The following is a 20962-nucleotide window of genomic DNA, read 5'->3' on the forward strand; positions in this document are numbered from 1 at the left end:
AAGTAGTCCCTCTACTGACACATAAGTAATGGGCCTATAGTAAGTCTTAGCACAGCACTAACAGGCTAGCAGTATTTGCCTGGAATACCCCACCCCATGAGCAGGTGTTAACTCATTTTGGAAGATTTCAGTGAGTCTAACAGCCAACTGGTTACACCATCTGAACATAAGAGGTGGTGGAAGCAATTCTCTAGCAAGAGGATTTAAAGCACAGCCTTGGAGTAGGATCCCCAAAAGCAATGAAACAGAGGTTTGAGTTGCACACACCACACACACACGGGCCTGTGTGTATTGACTGTTTCTAGAATAGGTTTGGAAAGGTACCTGCTCACAAGAACATGCTGCACAGGACTGCAGGATGCACAGCACTTTTCATTATTGTCATCCCAGTAGCTCCCTGGTAAGTAAAACCTGACAGAAGACAGCTGGCAATAGTTACATATGTGAAGCAGTCTCGTTAGTCTCGATGAGCATGCAAAAAAAGACTTGACAACTCAGCTATTTACAGTTGCAAGAGCAACCAATAGGTCATTTTTGTACTGAGGACTACAAAATAGGACTGGATTCTGTTCTCTCATATTTTACATCAGCTTCCAGATAAGCAAACCAAGATCCAACCAACCCAAGAAGAAGAAACAAAAAACCAAAACACATAACCAAGTTTGGGAATGTAGTCACAACTGTCTTCTCTCACACAGTTATGCAGAGATGATTTCTGGAGTTAAGTATAACTATGTTTTAATACAACACTTCAAGCCCAACTTGTGCCTCTTTAGAGTGAGTCCAAAAAGCCCTATATTAGCTAACACATAAGATCCTGGTGAATACAAGGACATAAAAAGCTGTAGTCTCTGAATAGAAGGTTGTATTCTGAACATGTGTCACTCTGTATTTACCCTTCCTATTTCTATAGGAGAGAGGATATTTCCATGCAGACAGGATCTTTGTTTCTTAAAAATTCATCATCTGCTCAGTCATCCTTAGGTAGACATAATAAACCTGTTTATGGTAGTTATTTAGATCATGGAAGTTATTATGCTTTCATGAGATTCATTCCTGAACGTAACAGGGAAAACAAAAAGTTTGTTTTCGTGTATATATTTGAGGCTAACTCAATGTAAAGTGGAGGTGAACAACTGTATCCAAGGGCAGAATTTGATCTTAAGGAACTGGATTCTCTCCACCCCGCCCCCCACCCTCCAGAGTTTTCCCTGAAGCATCAAGGGCGAGGGGATGGAGGTTTGTGTTTTCATGCTTCTGCTCATACTATTGTAAAATTACTGACACTCTTAGGGTTGAATGGTATCGCCTGCCTTTTTCCAGGGCTCTTGGAAACATTTTAGTTTCAAAGTTCAGCAAGATGAAATCTGCTTAGTCCAAAGATCAGGGTGTGGAAAATGACAAGTCCAAAAACCATATAACCACTCCATTCCTTTATTCTCCTGTTCGTAGCTTTACTGCAGCTATGATTCAGGAAGAGCAGAAGCAAGAGAAAGAGTTTCAGATATGACGAACTCTGAAATGCATGACTAACCCAGCTTGAACTAGCAGAGTGAACTACGTGCCTGGCATACGTAACTCTGCTTGGAAACCTATTTGCAAGAGAGACAGAAGTAGGAGGCTATGTTGGTGTCTGTTGGAAATAAAAGTAGACCACAGCCAAGATGCTGCATAAAGTAATCTTAGATCCCATTCCTTGGAGGCAGTTGAGAAAAGCCTAAAAACCCTTTCCTACCTACCCACCCAAGTACTGCTTAATGATATCTGAAGGGCTTTTAATACACATCCACACCACAAGTTCCCCTTCCACAGTACAGCAAAAATGTCTACATTCAGTGGTTAGCTTCAGTTCCATTTGCTGATCAGGGAAATATATCTCCGCACCACTAGTTGTGTTGTGCTATAGATTGAGCCCCTACAAATCTGCAACATAGGTGGTCTGATGGTATGTTTACTAGGATATTTCCCAGATACATCCTGTCCAGGGAAACTGTGCTAGAATCCCAAGAACCACCACCATTTTTAAATATGGTTGCAACTAGTTCTTGTCTCAGTAAGGACCAGGCTTTTAGTAGAGACATCAACTTCAGGAAATATTAGCTTCCTACAGAGGTGTAGGGCATACGGAGTTGTTGAGCACTTCAGGAGACAAAGATTGAGGCAACTCATGGGAAGGGTACAAAGGGTCACGTGCCCCTCCAGCAGCAGGCCTGGAAGGGAGAGGACAAGGTGGGCCAGGCACCAAAAGAGAAGCAGCACAGCCAGAGCCTCTTCCAGCCATGCTGCCTGGGACACTGCCCAGTGCGGTGCAGCAGCTGACTGGGAGAGCATCTGGCTGTGACAGCAGCAGGCTGTCCTCCACCCAGGCTCAGCTTCTAGGGACAGCTGCTGAGTCAGCTCTTGTTCTCAGAAGTCAAGCCCAGGCAGGATGCAGGCTGCCACTGCCCCCTCCCCAGCAAGACTCTCTCACAGCCAGCTACTGCTGTGCACAGAGCATGTGGGGCAGGGTGGGGGAATGACTCCTACTTACTCAGCCACTATCCTGGAAGCCAAGCAACCCACTGCCTTGGTAGCCAGGTATTCTTCCAGACAGCATCCAGGACTGGCTCCAGGGCCTGGCTGCTAGAGATAACAGCTGAACATGCTGGGGGAAGCTAACACAGCAGGAGGACATAACTCTGTCCCCAAGGCAACATGGGGTGCGGAGTTCACATGTCCTCCCCTTTAGCTGGTGCACCCCCAGGACACCACTCATCTTCCACAAGCACGCAAATAAAAAAATAAAAATAAAAAAAAGTCTTGCTACACACAAAAATAAAGCTAAATATCTGCTTTGTTTTCATGTATTTTTAATGCATGTTGTTACAAAAAAGTCTAAGTTCATTACACAAGCAAAAAAAACCATGATATGTAATCCAGTGAATTCCAAGCAACAATGGACCGATATCAGGCCATGGCTACACTAGCGCTTCACAGCGCTGCAACTTTCGCGCTCAGGGGTGTGAAAAAAACACCCCCGAGCGCAACAAAATACAGCGCTGTAAAGCCTCAGTGTAGACAGTGCCGCAGCGCTGGGAGCGCGGCTTCCAGCGCTGCAAGCTACACCCACAGAGGATATGGAGTACGTGCAGTGCTGGGAGAGCTCTCTCCCAGGGCTGGCGCCGCGACCACACTCGAAACTTCAAAGCGCTGCCAGTGCAAGTGTAGCCATACCCTCAGAGCCAGCCAACTGATAACTGTGTAAATCCCCAACATTAGAAACTCATGCAAGGCTAGCCACCTACTTTGGGGCCATGGTTACATTACACCAAGGTAGAGAAGTGATGAAAGAATAGTTGACGTACACAATTTAATTTTTAAATTAATGTTTTAGAAGAGTGCTTGATATTCACAAGACTGGCAAACATGTCAAGAATTGTTATGCTGTTCAACAAGGACAGGCTTCTGAAGGGGAGAAATTTCAGAGGACAGTTACAAAAAAGTTAACTAGATACACTACAATAAGGAGATACAGATAAGGCCAGTATATTTCTGAAGAGGCATTTTGCAAAACATGGGGAAGTCACTCTAACATTCCAGTTTTATTTGAGCCTGGTTAACCAAATATCCTTACAAGTGTTTTGTTATTTATTTATTTCACCAATGGGGTATCGTCAACAAGAAAGCTATAGTAAGCACAGAAAAAAAATTTTAATTTAGAAATTGGGTTTCAAGTGCTAGTCCTAGATTATACTTGGAGGATGGCTTGTCACCTGTCCTGACCAGGACTAGGGCCTAGTCAATGTTGATTGAAGACAGATTCAGTGCTGTCCTCTGAATGATTACTGCTTGGATTGGTTTTGTAATTCTGTGCTGCATTGGGAAAGTGTCAAAAATGGATCAACCAAGAGGGGGAGAGAGAGAGGAAGATTCCATGGCTCACAAGAGCCCATTACATGGGTATTACAGCAGTAGCTCAGAAGCAGCAGCACCGCAAACAAAGTTTCCTTGGGGACTAAAAGAGTGTCTGCTATAGAAATTCTTCACAGGTAGCTAGCTCTATTTCACTGGATGCAAGAATGTGCAGGCCAACAGACAAGGATAAAAGAGATGGGGAGACCAAATGTTTCCTCATGTATAGATTCTACAAGTAATTCTCTGGGTAAAAATTTCATATTGGTGGGGGAGGGGGGGCGCGAAGGAAGAAAAAAATACAATTCAAGTCAGTAGCAAGTTCACCATTCTGCTTCTCCCCACATCCAACAGCTGAAGCCCCCACAGCCCCAGGAGAGAAAAGTCCGGCAGGCAATGCAGAGGCTAAAAGCTAAGCAGGATGAATAAAAAGCAGCAGAGCGAGGGGAAGTGTCCAAGCTTGTTATTTACACCCCAGAAGAATGCTCCCAGCATTCTGGGCAGGCTCACACTGCAGCTCTAGAGCTGCATTCTAAAATGCACAGTGGGAGCATATCAATCCATCCTGGTGGAGCATATGTCCATTCAGCAACCGTCTCTACAGCAAGGGGACTGGACACATTTTAGATTAATATTAAGGATAAACCCAAGACTGTGAAAGAGCTTAATATGCTTTTCTTAAGAGCCTCTGTTTCAGAAGCAGGCAGCCTTATTATATTAATAAATAATGGACTAGTCAGAGGGAACCATACAATTTGAAACACTAAAAGGGAAACAAATCTTTGGCCAAGGTCCTGCAGCCTTTTTATAGTGTGTGTGAGAGAGAGAGAGATAGATAAAAATCAATAAATAAAAAGAAGACACCCTTATCCAAGTTGATACTCCATTAAATCAGGAGAACTTTTTGTGGTATTGTTTATTACCTGTGCTCTCTTTGCTTTCCACTCCGCCTGGGCATAGATACATGGGACTAAATAACCAAGTTGGCAAGAGAATAGAACCACACACATCATTTTCAGTTTCCGGGGGACGGGGGGGAAGAGAGAGAAATCTACATTCTAACACCTGATTTTTGTTGAGACATTTCCATCCATAATGGAGTTAATGTCTCCCCACCACCCATTCCTAGAGTATTACCAGACTTCAAAATAGATTTCCTACACTTGAGGCATGAATAGGCCTATTTATCAGATTTGTCTAAATAGACCAGTGACCAGATATCTACTTAAGAGTGAATAGGGATATCACTTTGGTATTGTCCACACTACTCTAATCAAGGAAGCATTAGTATAGACAGGCTGCCAGTGCTAGTTTAGAGGATAGTTAGAACTGTCCCATTGTTTTGCATTTGCTTCCTCTATAGGGGAAGGAATCAAGTAGCTACCATCTGTACTGTAACTGGATGAGATGTTAAAAATCCAGTCAGCCACCTCTTCCACCTCAGAATAAATACTCACTTTTAAAGTCAATGACGACACCTTTTCTACACTAAATTGTACTCTCATTGATGGGAACCTTCTTATAACTAAACTTCAGTTACCCTCTATAACAGTCAGCACAAAACTTGGCAGATTTTTACTCAAAGAAGGAAAAAAAAATGTTATAAAGGCCCTACTTGCTTTTATATTGAAGAACTGTCTGATTGCACATCCCATGAAAGGCATGTTTGAAGGCACTCCACCCTTTCCTCTTTCTGCTACTATTCAGTGTCAGGAGGCAAGATGTTGTCAGAGGTCAGTCACCAACAACTCCCAGTCTCTTCCTTAGTTTCTGTACACAGTGACAACTTACTTTGAATGCAGATCTGAAAGCTAAACCAAATCTGATTAAAAGTCTATTACATGCACATCCCCTGGATCAGGCCTTCAATGGTTTACTAAACAGAGCGTTCCTAGGCATTGACACACATGCTGTGCTGTTTAATTTGAAACACTACACACAAATATTTATATGCATGCTCTTTGAAGGAGCAAAGAACCAAAGGATTTCCCCAATGGTCTTCAAGTTATCATTGTAGCTCTCACCCTTAATAATCAGGGTGCTAAAAGAACATTACAGGAGTTGGGTCGGGGGGAGGGGAGAACACAGATGCCAACAGCAGATATGTTCTCCATCACACTCCGGTCTGACATGCCCTAGACACAGTCACTCAGACCACTGACAGTCAGATCAAAGCTGGCAAGGGAATGCTAACACCTTTTATGTAGCTGCATACAAATGCTTTCTGAAGCTGTTACAAAACACATACCAGCAGGCTTTGAATACAGAAGCAGCTAGATACTGTGTAACGGCTATCCTAAATGCTGACTTAGCTACTCTCATTCATTCGATATCCTTCCCCCACCCAACTTCAACAATTTCAGTTCAGCTTGAGGCTTCCAGAGAACAGGCAGAAATTGAAAACAGATTTCTCCTAAAGCACAGCTTCAGTTTCATGAATTCTATTACTCTCAACTTTCTCAGCATTTCCTGGAGGGAGTACAAGGGGGAGGGAAGAGCAGGAGGCCAGTCATATCCCACCCTCTCTCTGATTGAGCCTGCCTGCAAAAGCAATATACACCAACATCCTCTTGCTATAGTCTTCTCATCCACCCACAAGAATGTCAGATTGTCTTTAAAGATGAAGGATTCTGAAAGAGGGGGGGGGGGCGCCCACGAGGAACGGTGGGAGGGGAGAAAGTTTGCTAGTTCCTTATGAACTGCAAGCTAGTTGAATGCAAGCAGAGGACAGGCCAGCAGTTCCAATCTGCATTACTTCAGCAAATCTCAGCTAGTGAAAACATGTGGTTCAAATATCAGCACTTTACTAGTAGCTCAGTCCAGATGCAAATACCCATTAATATCAACATCAGCAAGCCACTTTTAGAAGATTGAGTGTGCTGGTAAAACAAGAGACTGAACTAGAATTCCACGTATACCAGGTAGTGCCTACATACTAACCCACCAAGGAACTAGAGGTGAGGAGATGACCAAAGTGCACACATCCAAACAAGAGGAAGACAGTAGGAAAAGGTCATTAAAGGGAGGGAAGGAAGAGCTTGAAGCAACAGTGGTGTACACATGGGGAAGTGTTGCTTTATACTTTCAACCAGATGGTATATTTAAATCATAACCCCATGGCCCATTATTAGATGTACTTTTAGTTTGTAGATTACTAAAATCATGAATCTTCAAGGGGCAGACAACAGGGAATTAGCTAATTTGTTTAGATAAGAGATTAATTATAGCCCAAGTCAGTTTAGGATCATTCATGAATTTACAAGTGCAACTATTTGTTCACAGTTTTGGCATAACCACTTTTACCTTTGGTGCCACACACACGCACACACTCTGTCTGAACAAGCAACACACTGTACATGTAGGCCAATAAGTGTTCAGGTGGACCTCTCCCATGAGGAAGCACTCGATTAGTCAAGAGAAGTTGAATTGTTTCAACCTGAAGTTGAATTTTATAATGAAGTTTTAACTCCAACTTCAAATGGAAGGCTTGCTTGTTAAAGGTCTATGCAGAATACACGAGCAGAAGCATTTCGGAGGCCAAAAGGAATATTCCCTGCACACAGCAGGGACAAACATCAATATTAGTCTAGCCCATAAAAATGGACTTATATACTACCTGAATGAAACTTCTCATCTTCTGGAAGTGTGGTGAAGCTAAACTAGATGTGCACACCTAGGCATGATTTGGTCATCCAGGAAGAAGTATTATTCCTCATCCCTAGTCTCCATGCCTCAAAGGACCCTCTCCAACAGAAACTTGAGAAATATCCCCTACTGCACCAGTTTGGGCAATCTGCATAACCCTTGTATTTGGGATCAGATCAATAACTGATACTCAGATTATTCAACTGGAATTGACAGCTGTCTGATTTGAATGAGATATTGATTCCTGTAAACCTATAAACAATCATTGCAATATTAAGTATTGACATCCACAACTGTATTCATTGTTCAGTTTATTGATGGGGCACTTGTCTTAAAGAACTCTTACAGCCTCTTCATTGTTTTGAAAACATGAAAATCATGTTTCTTTAAAAGAAAATCAAGCTAGCAGCTCTGATTTGTAATAGCTGATTAATACAGATAACGTGTCATTTGCATCAGTGTCAGCACCACTCAAACATCCCACCCCATAATCACAAAAAGAGACCTTATTGTAATGCATATGTGGTAGCCAACTGGATTCATATCACTGTATCCCAATGCTTAAATAAAAGTAGAAATTGATGCAAGAACCTTAACTGGGCTTCTTAGAGTTCAGTATTTAAATATGAAAGTTAACAACCTATAAGTTTTTGGCAGCGAAAGTATCCTTGCAGTGTTAAGTATACATTAGCACAGGTTTTCTTGTGGGGGAGGACAGTTAGGTCACCAGACCCTGAAGCCTGTGGGTTCTAGCAGACAGACCATGACACACACCACCTGTGAAAAAGGAGAAAGGAAGAAGGCCATGAGTCTGATTCAGCAACTGGACAGGACTTCTGGTCCAGGGAGGATCCCAGTTCTTCAGCTGGGGTTGAAAACAGCTGGGCATATTGAGATCCCATAAGATTGAGTGCTTGTTCTGAGCTGAACTGGTAACTGCAAGGAATTGCCTTAAATGAGTTGGTGAAAGGACTGCTCCTGCTAGAATCCATACGAGGATAAGCTTGCCAGAGTTTATTAGCAGGCCTGCCACTTTTTATTGTTAAAGATTTTCTCTGTAATGCTTTTTACCTTACAAATAAAGTAGTCTTGCACAAGAAGCATGTGGGGTATCTTGCAATGGTAGGAATTACACCTGTTGACCATCTCTGAAGAGAAAACAGGAAGTGTCCTTGGGCAACTTGTGTATGCTGTGAATGATAGTGAAGGTAGGGAACTGTGTAGCCTGGAAACACACTAGTCAGAAGAGAGAGGTGCACAGATCTACTTCCAGAAAGGCAACAGCCAGGAAGCTGGAAGCCTGAGAGCAGGTGTCTTTGTTGGGACACTGAAGGGGAACTACAGCTGCAGTTGCCCTGAACAGTGACAGTCCCCATCTATCACAGCACTGAAGTGACTTCTCTTCTGGTCCTATGTGGAGCACCAGTACCTCGTGCACCCTGGAATGCGCAAGCTGAAGACAGGAAGTCACCACCCCCAAGATCTTGTGCAGAAATAGTAATAAAAGATTTGCCTAATAAGAGGACAAATACAGAGAGTGAAATCTGACTTAAGGGGAAGCCAATTTTTATTCAAAATGATTTTTGCTCACATGTCAGACTCAGAGCTAAATCTCTCCCCATTGCTTCAGTTAAGGAGAGCCTCTAGTCCTCATATGGGTCTTCTATAAGGACAGCTTCAGAAGGACGGGGAAAAAAAAGACAATATTCTGCATTCCCGATTTCCAGAGTAGTTAAAAACCCAGCCCCAAGATCAGATGTTTGGATATCCAAGGAGCCAAAACCTGCACAAACCCAGGCATACTGTGCCATGCTCCTCCCCATTTCAAGTCCCCTTTACTGGAAAAGCAACCCAAGCTGAAGGACTGGAGATTGCAACTTCCACTTAATATTAGAAGACCCAACAGGAAAACAAGAAGGGGAGCAGGGGACCTAGCAGCTATCAAGAGCTCATTCTTATGGCCTTTGTAGAAATTAGTCACACACACTCCTCAAACATAACTGACTGAGGCCTGGTCTACACTTGGGGTGAGGGGGGCGGGTGTCGATGTAAGATATGCAACTTCAGCTATGAGACTAGCATAGCTGAAGTCAACGTACCTTATTTCAACTTACCTCCTGTCCTCACAGCACGGGATTGACGGCCGCGGCTTCCCTGTCAACTCCGCTTCCGCCTCTCGCCCTGGTGGAGTTCCGGAGTCAACAGGGAGTGCATTCGGGGATCAATCTATTGCATTTAGACAAGACGCGATAGCTCGATCGCTACCCGCCATGGACGTACCCATAAGCTCAATCTGAGGAGCACCAATAGGTTTCTCTCCCAACATTAATACTCCCCTGGCCTTCAGGTCTATCTTCCTTCCCCACTAGCCATAGCCATTTGCAATTTCTGATGCACTCCAGGACTGGATTGACATACAGCACACTACTGCAAGCTCCACCACAAAGACCTGCAGAGATAATAGGTGGCACAAGACAGCAATTCAGGGCCTTACCTTTTGCACATGGGTAATGAAAAAGGAAGCTACTACCTCAAAAGACCAGGCAGATACTAGACGTAAACCTCTGTTTACAACGTTCAAAAGGAAATCTATGCCCCCAAGCACTAGTAAGAAGGGACAAGGAAGCAAGAAACTAATCCTGGTGCACAGCTCCTGGACACACATTTCAAAGCTGTGGATTAATTAAGGCAAAGCCACCTAGATTTCCACTCTTAATCTCCAGTGTCAGGTCTAATGAGATATAGTCTTCCCAGTGAGAATTTCTCACTCTCAGAATGCAAGAGAAAGTCTATTAAAAAAATCCCACACAAGCTTCTGCTTGAAACTGTACTGATGTATTGGCTCAGAATTAACATTTAAACAAGGGCTTTGCATAAGACATAAGGCAAGAAAATGTCTATCCAAAGAAAGGCAAAGCAGCAAAGGATAAAGAGTAGAATCAGTTCAGCTTGCCATTCATTCATCCTCTGATACCAGAAGTCAGTCTCTGAAGCTAGATTCAAGAGTCCTCTGGCAACTTAAAATTGTGTTTGTGAGCTGCACCTAATGTACTATCCAAGTCCTCAGTTTTTGCCCTGGGAAAGAGGGACAGAAATAAGGCCATCTCTAAATACTGGAATATTTATACCCATCTGTACTCAGATCTGAAAATGGACAAGATTTATAGCAATAAGCAATACTGCCCCCCAGCCCCTCCCTAACTTAAAAAAACCTCACATACAGCAACAGGCATGATTCCTTCTAGATATACAAAGTGGTAAGTGCACCATGTTCAATTCACCAGGCCAAGCAAATGAAGACCATTTCAGGAACTCTCAGCATTTTGAAACACAAATAATTAAGACCAACAAGAACACCCTCTTCCAACACTTGACAGCTGCCTGCTTAAGGACTATACTTACACTATAGGCATAACTACCTACTTAAACTCCAAAAAGGAAACAGAACTAGTAAGACAAATGCAAGCAGCTCAGTGCAGAAACACAACCAATAAGGCATCAGTTCATGATTTTTTTTAAAAAAGGATTTAATTCTTCAACTTGACCTACACCAGATAAATACAAGGCTGTAAAGCCTGACCATACTCTGCAAGAGTGTCTCCAGCAGGAAAAAAGGGTTTCAATTTACATCAGCTGATTAGACTTCTAATGCTTTTAACTTAAGCTTTTATTCCAGCTAAGACCCAGCCAGATACTTTCTAACAGACATATGCTCTGTAAAGATTTCCTAAAACTAGGGCTCAACAGCTCTGGTAAGACAATGTGCATTCTCCAGAATGAAGTTAACATTAATCCCACATTCTGCCTTGATGAGATGGCCAAGAGTTAGACCTTCCTCTAGCCAAGTAGCCATCTGCATGCACCATGACCCGTTAAAATGATGTATTCTCAACAACTGTTGTTCTGATTAGCTTACCCCTAATCAGAAGTTTGTTGTTTCCAGCAACAAACAGTTCTCAGGGGACTAGCTGAAAATACAGGGGTGCAGCCTGGATCAGTGAGCAAGGGATCCTGCAGAGAGAAAGCTGGCAAGAGTTCACTGTCTCCTGACTATATACACCAGATGTTGCTACAGAGCTAAATGCACAGCCCACATAAACCCCAACTTGCATGGTTTGCTAGAAAGACTTTTTAAATACCTTATGTTGCTATACCATGCTACCACCTCCACACCCCTGTATGAGCAAAGAATGATAAAAATCAGACTGCGATATCCATTCGCTGACATAATAGCGACTCAATTTTAGGCCATGGGAAACTGGGGGAGGCACCACCATTTTGAGAGACCTAAATGCAACTTTAGCTTCATTGGAGAGCAACAATGAATGGACTTCCACAACCCAGCCTCTCCTGACACTACAGAAAATAATTAATGCTACTTCAGGCTAATAGAAGTGACCTGGAAAACAGGCCATCTATCCTTGAAAGAAACTTCAAGACTAACCCATCTAAAAGAGGCAGATTACCCTCTGACTTTGAGCCAACTGGTAACTGGACAGGAACATCATCCAACTCCACGTGTTTTGAGTTTTCAGAAGTGCTCTTAGGTTTCAGGATTGGAGTGAGACGCCAGTACAGTAGAGGAGTTCTACAACATCTCTAATCCAAGTTCTTTGGCAGCTTAGTCTGCACTGAGTGTCTCCATCCAAGAAATACTCAATAAAAAAAGTTATGTGTAGGGCGAGGACCTTGTACAGCCAGAAAGTACCAGATGGAATCTGTCTTGCTGAACTCCGCCCCCCTCCCAAATCTACACAAAAATCATGCACTAAACTGAAGTCTGCAAACCAAAGTGAAGTATCAGTAGAATTTAACATAGCACCAAGCTAGTCCATCTCCAGAATCCTGGTACAGCAAGTTGACTGTTAGCCTGACTAGCAGAGTTGCCAGACGGTACTGCAACAGATGAGCTCTGGTAGAGATGGAGGTGTACCCAAGGGAACAGCTGGGTGACATCACAGTAGGGATTGCCCCCAGAGGTGAGAATTAGTCTAGTGTACACTCAGTACCACCATCACATCAACTCCACCAGTGGTGGAAAGAATGGCATAAACCATTGGTAACTGGGTTAATCACCATGTCATCTAACCTTGTTCAGAGCAGGTGTAGGTGACATGACTACTCAAATGCCAGAGGCTGCCTGTACTGTCTATTCTAGGCCTCCCCACAATTGCAGTCTATTCTAGCTCCTTTTCAGGGTGCCACACAGGTGGTAGTAATGTTGGAATTTAAAAGAAAAAACATAATTTAGACAAAGCCTATGATGCTGTAGTTAGATGCTTTTAGAACAAAATGCTCTAGAGGTGCAAGATAATCTAGTCACAAGTAAAACAGACTCCAGTGGACTTCGGCATTTTGCAGTGATTCAGAGATGTTTTATCAGCTTTCTGCAAGAGCTAAATTGAGGTAATGACTAAGGCACAAAAGTAAAGCTGTGGGTAAGCTTTAATAGTTCTTATCTGTTCAAAAATAGGCTTAGCAGAATTCTTTAATTGACAAATAAATGCTTAAAAAATAAATACCTATATCAACTTAAATGTTCAAAGTTGTGGGAAATTAGAGAGCAGTCAGACATTTAACACTAGTAGACATTGAGATTCAAAGAGTTAAAGCTTTATAACTTAATATACAACTTGTCAACATCTCACATTAAAAATATAGAAAGTAAATATCCTTAAATCAAAAATTCTAATTAGTTCTCAAGCAGCATTTTTCTTATTTTGCCTACTTCTAAATTTCAATCAATAGAAATGTGTCAGTTTGTGAGTGTGCGCGGTGAAATCCATGTTTGCCAACATTGCCAATCGAAATCTAATCCTTCCAAGTCTAATTTATAAAACACCACACATCCGAGTGCTTACAAGAGTTAACAGTTATAGTAAAATACGTTAACAGCTACTATTGAAAACTTCCCTTTTGATGGCATTAGTACCAAGCAGCAGTCAATCCTAGGACATCCCATTAGCAATAGCTCTGCTGTGCTAAGAAGCCTCTTAGGATTTCAGCTCATCTTTCCAGCAGGCAAGATATTCCTGAAAGAGGCTTCTGGCTAGCTCTACTCTCAGCACCATAAATTGAGTGGGAGAACACTCAAGCCACCTGGGCAAATAATGAAGAGCTTTTACATTCCTACATTGCTTTAGTCAGGGACGATAGCACAAGCTGCAGAGAAACCTTACCGATGTGGTGGACTGGATCCAAGGGTAATTTGACAGCACTGGTATGATCATCTCCTGGAAATTCATTAAGACAGTAAAAAGCATAGGAACTGGAGATAGTACTGCACTGTCAAAAGCAACACAGACTCAGTTCCATTTCCCACCTTATGACTTGCTGCAAAATAAGCTTTAAAGGAACACTGCAGTATGACTCAGGAGGAGGATACGGCTGAAACAACTGCTTATAACTCAAGATATAATGGTTATACCTCACTGATTCATGCAAGGGGGAGGGGGTGAAGTGGTCTATCTGATAAGATACCCTAAGGCAGCATTTTCTCAAATGCGGCCACCATAGGCTTTTCTTGCTGCCACAGCCTCCTGGGTGATTGGCGGGGGGTGGGGAAGATGGGGACAGGGAGTAACCTTCCCCAAGGGCTGCCAGCAGGGGCTGGTCTCTGTCCCCTTCTGGAGCCACGAACTGTAGGAGCAGGCAGTCAGCGTGAGTTCCCCACCTTCCTGTGGGGCTTGGGCTTCAGGCTCTCGCCATGCAGCAGCAGGCAGCTCCATCCCCCAGCCACAGGGCTCCAGGCTCACCTCTCCACACCTCCCTACCTCCTCCAGTCCCCACCTGTGCACCAGGGCCACAGGCTCTCACTTTGAGCTTACCTCCCCCATCTCCCCTCCCTCCCATCTATCCCCCTATCATCTCTTGGCCCCCTACCCACCTCCTCATCCAGAGCTTAGTTTGTCCCTCAGCTTGAGTAAATCTGCTGTGAAACGTGATATTAAAAATTATACAAAAATCTCACTTTTCACAGACTTACTAGCTAGCAAGTCTAAAAAAACCCCAAAACCACCAATCCTCCCCCCCACACACACACCCTACCAAAACATTCAAAGCACCTTGTTTCTATTCTGTTTAGGTCCAATAATGAATAGATAACTGTACTTTTTTTTTTTTACTTGAGTCTGAAAAAACCTTACATCAATTACAATGATTTGGACATGTGCATATTGATTTGTTTTTCATAAAATTAAAGTATTTTAGGAAAAGTTGTCAGAGCAGCCACCAGCAAGAATTAGCGGCCGCACTCTGGGGCCATCCAAAAATTTGTTGTGAGAACCATTGCTCTAGAGAATGATTTCAGTACATGCAACCCTCAAAGCAACACATGGAAACTAGAAACATGAAAGCAGATTCCCTCCCCAGAATCAGAAATACCTCTTCCCTCACCCTAATCTAGTTAGCAGATGCATAACTACTGTCTCCTTTCCTTGTCTCCCCTAGTTACATATCCAATTCTTTATATGGAAGAATGCACAATTTGCTGCAACTGATGTGAAGCATTTAAAGGGCCACTATGGACTTTAGGTAGTAACACCAGTAGAGAAAATGAGAAGCTCTTCAAGAATAACCAACCTAACCCACCCTGGAGGGCTCATTCTACTCTTCCCGCACAGCCTGTTCTAACCTATCAGTTGAACATATAGTGAAAGAAGGTGGGAGGGCATGAAAAGCCAGCACCACAGATTGTTTAGAGTCCTTCAACAGCCAACAGAGGGTATATCCACACACACACACACACACACACACCCTCTGTGTCAGACAGACTATGGCACACTGTTGCCATAAGGATACCTCATGTTCTCACAAACAAAAAGGATGTAGTCCTGGTTAGCTGTCACCATTGTGTTGTAGTATCTCCAGGCAAACAAACAGAGTATTCCCTCCCCTCAGAGGCTGGACAGTACTGTCTCACTACATGAAGAACAGAGCCACCAATTACAAGCTCCACATGTGCATACACAAGGGTTCCAGTAGACACAGGAAGGATTCAGACTTCAAAGACAAGCAAACTGGATTCAACTTAAAACCATCATGAGCATTACACAGGTTTCAGCAGACATCAAATAGAAGCCATTTAGCACAATGGAAGCTTACTCATTACAGAATCATAGCAGATGGAAAGACCTATTTGATCTTGCCAATCCACCTGAAAAAAAAAAAGCAGCTACACTACACTTACAAAACACAGGCTACATCAATACTAAGGCCATGTCTACATCTAAAATTTTGCAGCGCTGGTTGTTACAGCTGTATTACTACAGCTGTATAGGGCCAGCGCTGCAGAGTGGCCACACTTACAGCAACCAGCGCTGCAAGTGGTGTTAGATGTGGCCACACTGCAGCGCTGTTGGGAGGCTTCAAGGGGGGTTCCGGGACGAGAGAGCAAACCGGGAAAGGAAACCAGCTTCCCCGCGGTTTGCTCTCTCGGTCCCGGAGCCAGCCAGCAAACCGCAGGGAAGGAGACCTGCTTGCTCGGGGTTCCGGGACCGAGAGAGCAAACCGGGAACGCCGCGGTTTGCTCTCTCGGTCCCGGAGCCAGCCAGCAAACCGCAGGGAAGGAGACCTGCTTGCTCGGGGTTCCGGGACCGAGAGAGCAAACCGGGAACGCCGCGGTTTGCTCTCTCGGTCCCGGAACCCCGAGCAAGCAGGTCTCCTTCCCTGCGGTTTGCTGGCTGGCTCCAGGACCGAGAGAGCAAACCGCGGCGAAGCTGGTTTCCTTTCCCGGTTTGCTCTCTCGGTCCCGGAACCCCGAGCAAGCAGGTCTCCTTCCCTGCGGTTTGCTGGCTGGCTCCGGGACCGAGAGAGCAAACCGCGGCGAAGCTGGTTTCCTTTCCCGGTTTGCTCTCTCGGTCCCGGAACCCCGAGCAAGCAGGTCTCCTTCCCTGCGGTTTGCTGGGTGGCTCCGGGACCGAGAGAGCAAACCGGGAAAGGAAACCAGCTTGATTACCAGAGGCTTCCTCCTTCCACGGAGGTCAAGAAAAGCGCTGGTAACTGTCTACATTGGATTACCAGCGCTGGATCACCAGCGCTGGATCCTCTACACCCGAGACAAAACGGGAGTACGGCCAGCGCTGCAAACAGGGAGTTGCAGCGCTGGTGGTGCCCTGCAGATGTGTACACCTTCAAAGTTGCAGCGCTGTAACTCCCTCACCAGCGCTGCAACTTTCTGATGTAGACAAGCCCTAAGATACTAAGTTTGATATGCCACCATTCTGTGCTATGTTACAGTGGCCATTAAAGCCCATGCATTTCCTGTATTCCTATTTGGATGAAACAGGGTGATCTTGAAACTGTTCTTGTATCCATCTTTATTAGTCTATTGTAAGGGAAACTGCAAATATCCTCTTTTCTTCAACTAAGAAAGTTCTTTTCTCCCACCCCCAGGGCTGATGAAGGAACAGGATGCAGTTTCCTTAAGAAAATATTTCCATTCCAATTCTGATTTACTCAGAAGCCCTGCTGGTAAGTGTGTGGATATCAGCTCATGACAAGGGTCTAACTATCTAGTGGCTTAACAATTCTCAGGAAATGGATAAAAGTATGTTCTCCTGTCCTTTTTTACTAAAGATAGGAGAGCAAAAGGACAGAGTGCACCTATGAAGTCTCCAACATTACTGTCAGTTCCAGTTAGCTACAAGCTGCCACACTGCATGCTTACATTTAATATAGGTAGTTTTTCCTAAGTACTGAAAACCAGGGGGCAGGGGAAAACACCATCACCACATGCTCAGAGAAAAAAAATTGCAAATTCCAAGAACCAGTTTAAACAGAAGTGCTTATATTTTAAGTGCATGAAGAATGAAGCATGTTAAGTTACTTGTGTTGTACTTAGCCAGGGGACGGAGGGGAGATAAGTCAGTGTGAACTGTAAATGGAGCAAAAGGATATTCGAATTCATACTCAAAATACTGACAAAACAAGCATTCAAGCCAGGAGGCCTTCAAACCAATTTATAGAGGAAGGGGGTGATTGCAATATTACTTTGACCATCAAGTTAAATTTTCTAGTTTTACTGTATTATATTATGCTTTGCACACATGCACACAAATCATTGACATGTCTTTCCATTTACAGAATCAGAGCATCTTTATTACAGAGTCAGCAACAGGATGGAACACTGCTACTATCTTTACATTTGTTGATGGAGCAGCAGAGGTTGTGCGCTATACATAAACAGCACTGAAGTAGACAGGGTTGACATTCAAAAACACACACAACTTACACCCTCGACTTCTGGTTTGAGAAGAGTTAAAATAGCCAGATAGCAATGGCAAAAACAAGTCCTTAACTAGCACATGCACTTCTTGCATCTGTGTGAGGCAGGAACAACAGGAGGTTTACCAGCCCCAAGAGACTTCACTGTAACACTAAGTCTCAACAGAACTACTGTGAGAGAGTATTTTATAATACATACACAGAGGATACAGTACTTGGAAATAGTGCTTCTATTTTAAACTATTAAAAACAAACACAAGATATCAGATATGAAAGAAACACACTAGTCAGTCACTGAATATGTAACAATCCAAGAACAGTTTCCCCAACCTACACTTGTGTTTCTCCACTTCAATACCTCACACTCTTTGTTTCACTACAGGAGGCAACCAAAGAAGTGAGCTAAAATCATTGGAAATATGTAGAGGCTTTTTTGTTTTGTTTTTTAAAAACAAAAAAACAAACAAACAAACCTTGCACATCTTGATTTATCCTCCAACCAAGGAAATTCAGATGAGTTAAGAAGAGAAAGACCAAGGTTGAAGATCAGAAGACAATTTTGCTCTCAGATTCAGACATTTTTGTAGCCAACTTCCCCCTCCCACAAAAAAAAAAGACCCCCAAGAATAGTCTTTGCTATAATCAATCCTGCAATCTGAAGCTACTTAAAAATAAAAATACTGCTAGCTAAAATATTCCTGTAGCATCTCTTTACAGTAGGTAAGCACCGCTTAGATGCCTTCCCATTCCTGCATTATGGTATTGTGGTGCCCTACAGAACTAAGCATATTCAGTGAAGCATAATGGTGTTTTCAAAGCCAAAGAGTGTGGCACAATGAGGCAGTAGAATCACGGCAGCTCCAGTCTAAGATGGCAGCAGAGAACACAGATGTTAGAATATACAGATCCACTCCACCATCATTCCAATTAGACAGCAAGTCACTCAAGTGTCCTTTGCCTTGCTTACCCTGTACAAAAGTGTCTCCTCACACACTTGGTCCTATGTAGCCACTAAGCCATCTGTTGTCTACCAAGCATTTTAGGCTTCAGAAAGAGACACTGAACATATCACTGAGTCCCAACAAAGGCATGGTGCTGAGCTATCTGAACCGCTCCAATCCTATGTAGGATGGGATATTTTGTACAAAGTGGCCCCACAGCTGTTAGGCAAGCCAAGGACTTATTCAGCCACAGGATAGAAGGCAGCGCTTGTGCCTCACCTGGGCAGCTCAGCCTGCGGCAGCATTACCCGTCCAGCCCCGAGGAGCCATCTCCCCATCCCCGTTTGGCAGCTGGGCCCAGGGGGCTGGTGTTTTACCCTCCCCGAGAGGAGGGAGAGCTTCAGCTGCTCTCAAAGGAACTCAGGGTCTGTGCTCATTGTTCCAGAGGCTAATAATTTCCTGCCTCTCTCCGGGGGGCGGGGGGACGGGACAACAGAAGAGATGTATTATAGACTACAGGCAGAGAAGACAACCTGCCCCATGGCTGATCTACCTCGGGAGGAGGGCAGGATACCCTGGGCGGATCTACCCCGGTGGGGCCCCCCGCAGGATCCCCTCCCCCACCTGCCCCAGGGCGGATCTGCCCCATGGGAGGGGCAGGACAGACACTGCCCCCCCCGTGTATCTGCCCCAGGGGGTGGGAAAGGGGCAGCCCACGCCCAGCCGGGGGCTGTCTGAGGAGAAACTGACGAGACCCTCCCCCCACAGCCGGCCCCTCACCTGCTGGTACTCGGCGTCCTCCGGGCGGAAGTCGGCGCTGGCGGCCTCCCAGCGCAGGCTGAAGTGCGGCAGGCGGTGCAGGAGACTCACCCACCAGGGCGGCGAGTAGCTGACCCCCGCCATGCCCGGCCCGGCCCGGCCCGGCCCTGCCGACGGCTCCCTCCGAGACCTGAGCCGCGGCCCCCCGCCTCACCCGCAGCCGCCTGTCGCTGCCATGGGGGGGAGGAAGGAAGCGCCGCCGGCTCGGCTCTCTCGCGCTGGCTCCCCCCAATCAGGCGGCCGGGCCCCCGCTGCTCCCGGGCGGCGCCCTCCCCCGCATGGCGGTGCCGGCTCGGCCCAGGTGAGCGGCTCCCTCCTTCCCTCCCGCGCGCGCTCCGCGCTGCCAGCCCGGCCGCTCGCTCGCTCGCTCTTTGTTCGCGGAGACTCCCCCGCCTCCCCGCCTGGCCCCGCCCTCCCGCTTCTCATTGGTGCCGCCCGCCGCCGGCCACGCCCCCGGGCGCCCTCCCTGAGACGAGTGTGCAGGGTCGGGCGGGGGCGGGGGCGGGGGTCTTCGGCCCAGGCCTGTGGCAGCGATGGGGCATTGCACCATCGTCACGTCAGGTCACCGCACCATCACTGCTGCACCTAGGGTGACCAGCTGTCCCGATTTTATAGGGACAGTCCCGATTTTTGGGTCTTTTTCTTATATAGGCTCCTATTACCCCCGCTGCCCTTGTCCCGATTTTTCACATTTGCTGTCTGGACACCCTAGCTGCACCATCATGGCACTCCATCACCACCATGCCAGGGCATGATCACGCCACACCACTGTACCACCACGTGCCACCACGCCACTCTGCTGCACCATCATGTGGCACCCCCACGCCACTGCACTGCCACCACACACCATCATGAGACTGCATCACTATGCCACTGCACCGTCGCATTGCTGCACCATCACATCACATCACGGCATGGCCACCATGCCAATGCATCATGATACCACGGACAACATACGCCGCCTCTTCACTGAAGGGCCACCACAAACCCTCCCACTGTGCATTGTCATGGCACTGCACCAACACCACACACGCCAAACCGTGCAGTCATGCTTCACCAACACAAGCTGTGATACCACACACCTTCATGGTACTTCTGCACCACCATAGGATATCACAATATGCACTAACATGGACTGGCACCAATGTTCCCTCTAATTTTTCCCACCCATGTGTGGCAGGATGGGGCAGAGGGGTTTGGAGGGGGGAGGGGCTGAGGGAGAAGGTTGGGGTGCAGGGGGGTGAGGGCTCCAGCTGGCGGTGCGGCCTCTGGGGTGGGACTGGGGTTGAGGGGTTTAGGATGCAGTGGGGCTCCCCGGGGCTACAGTGGGGAGAGAGGATTCCTCCCCAGCTCTCCCACCCCGCAGCAGCAGCAGGTTCAGGGCTGGGCTGGGTTGAGGCATCATGTCCCTGAACCATTATATGTCAAATACCATCATGACG

The 20962-nt window shown here is 45.6% G+C and overlaps 1 protein-coding gene across 5 annotated transcripts in view; it reads right to left on the reverse strand.

Annotated features, from left to right (window-relative positions):
- The window catches only part of TTYH3 (tweety family member 3), a 105864-nt gene extending 86219 nt beyond the window's left edge, over window positions 1–19645 (reverse strand). For 2 of the 5 annotated variants that reach the window (XR_004002203.1, XR_004002204.1), the window contains exon 1: window positions 19482–19644. Coding sequence is in view for 3 of the 5 variants with exons in the window: in XM_030576706.1 (XP_030432566.1) it covers window positions 19482–19604 (123 nt within the window). In the remaining 2 variants the exon portion in view is untranslated. Of the gene's footprint in view, window positions 1–19481 lie in introns of all 5 variants that reach the window. The other 3 variants (XM_030576703.1, XM_030576704.1, XM_030576706.1) reach the window with 2 other exon arrangements.
- Between the last annotated feature and the right edge of the window lie 1317 nt (window positions 19646–20962).

This window comes from Gopherus evgoodei, chromosome 10 (genome assembly GCF_007399415.2).
Source record: "Gopherus evgoodei ecotype Sinaloan lineage chromosome 10, rGopEvg1_v1.p, whole genome shotgun sequence".
NCBI lineage: Eukaryota > Metazoa > Chordata > Testudines > Testudinidae > Gopherus > Gopherus evgoodei.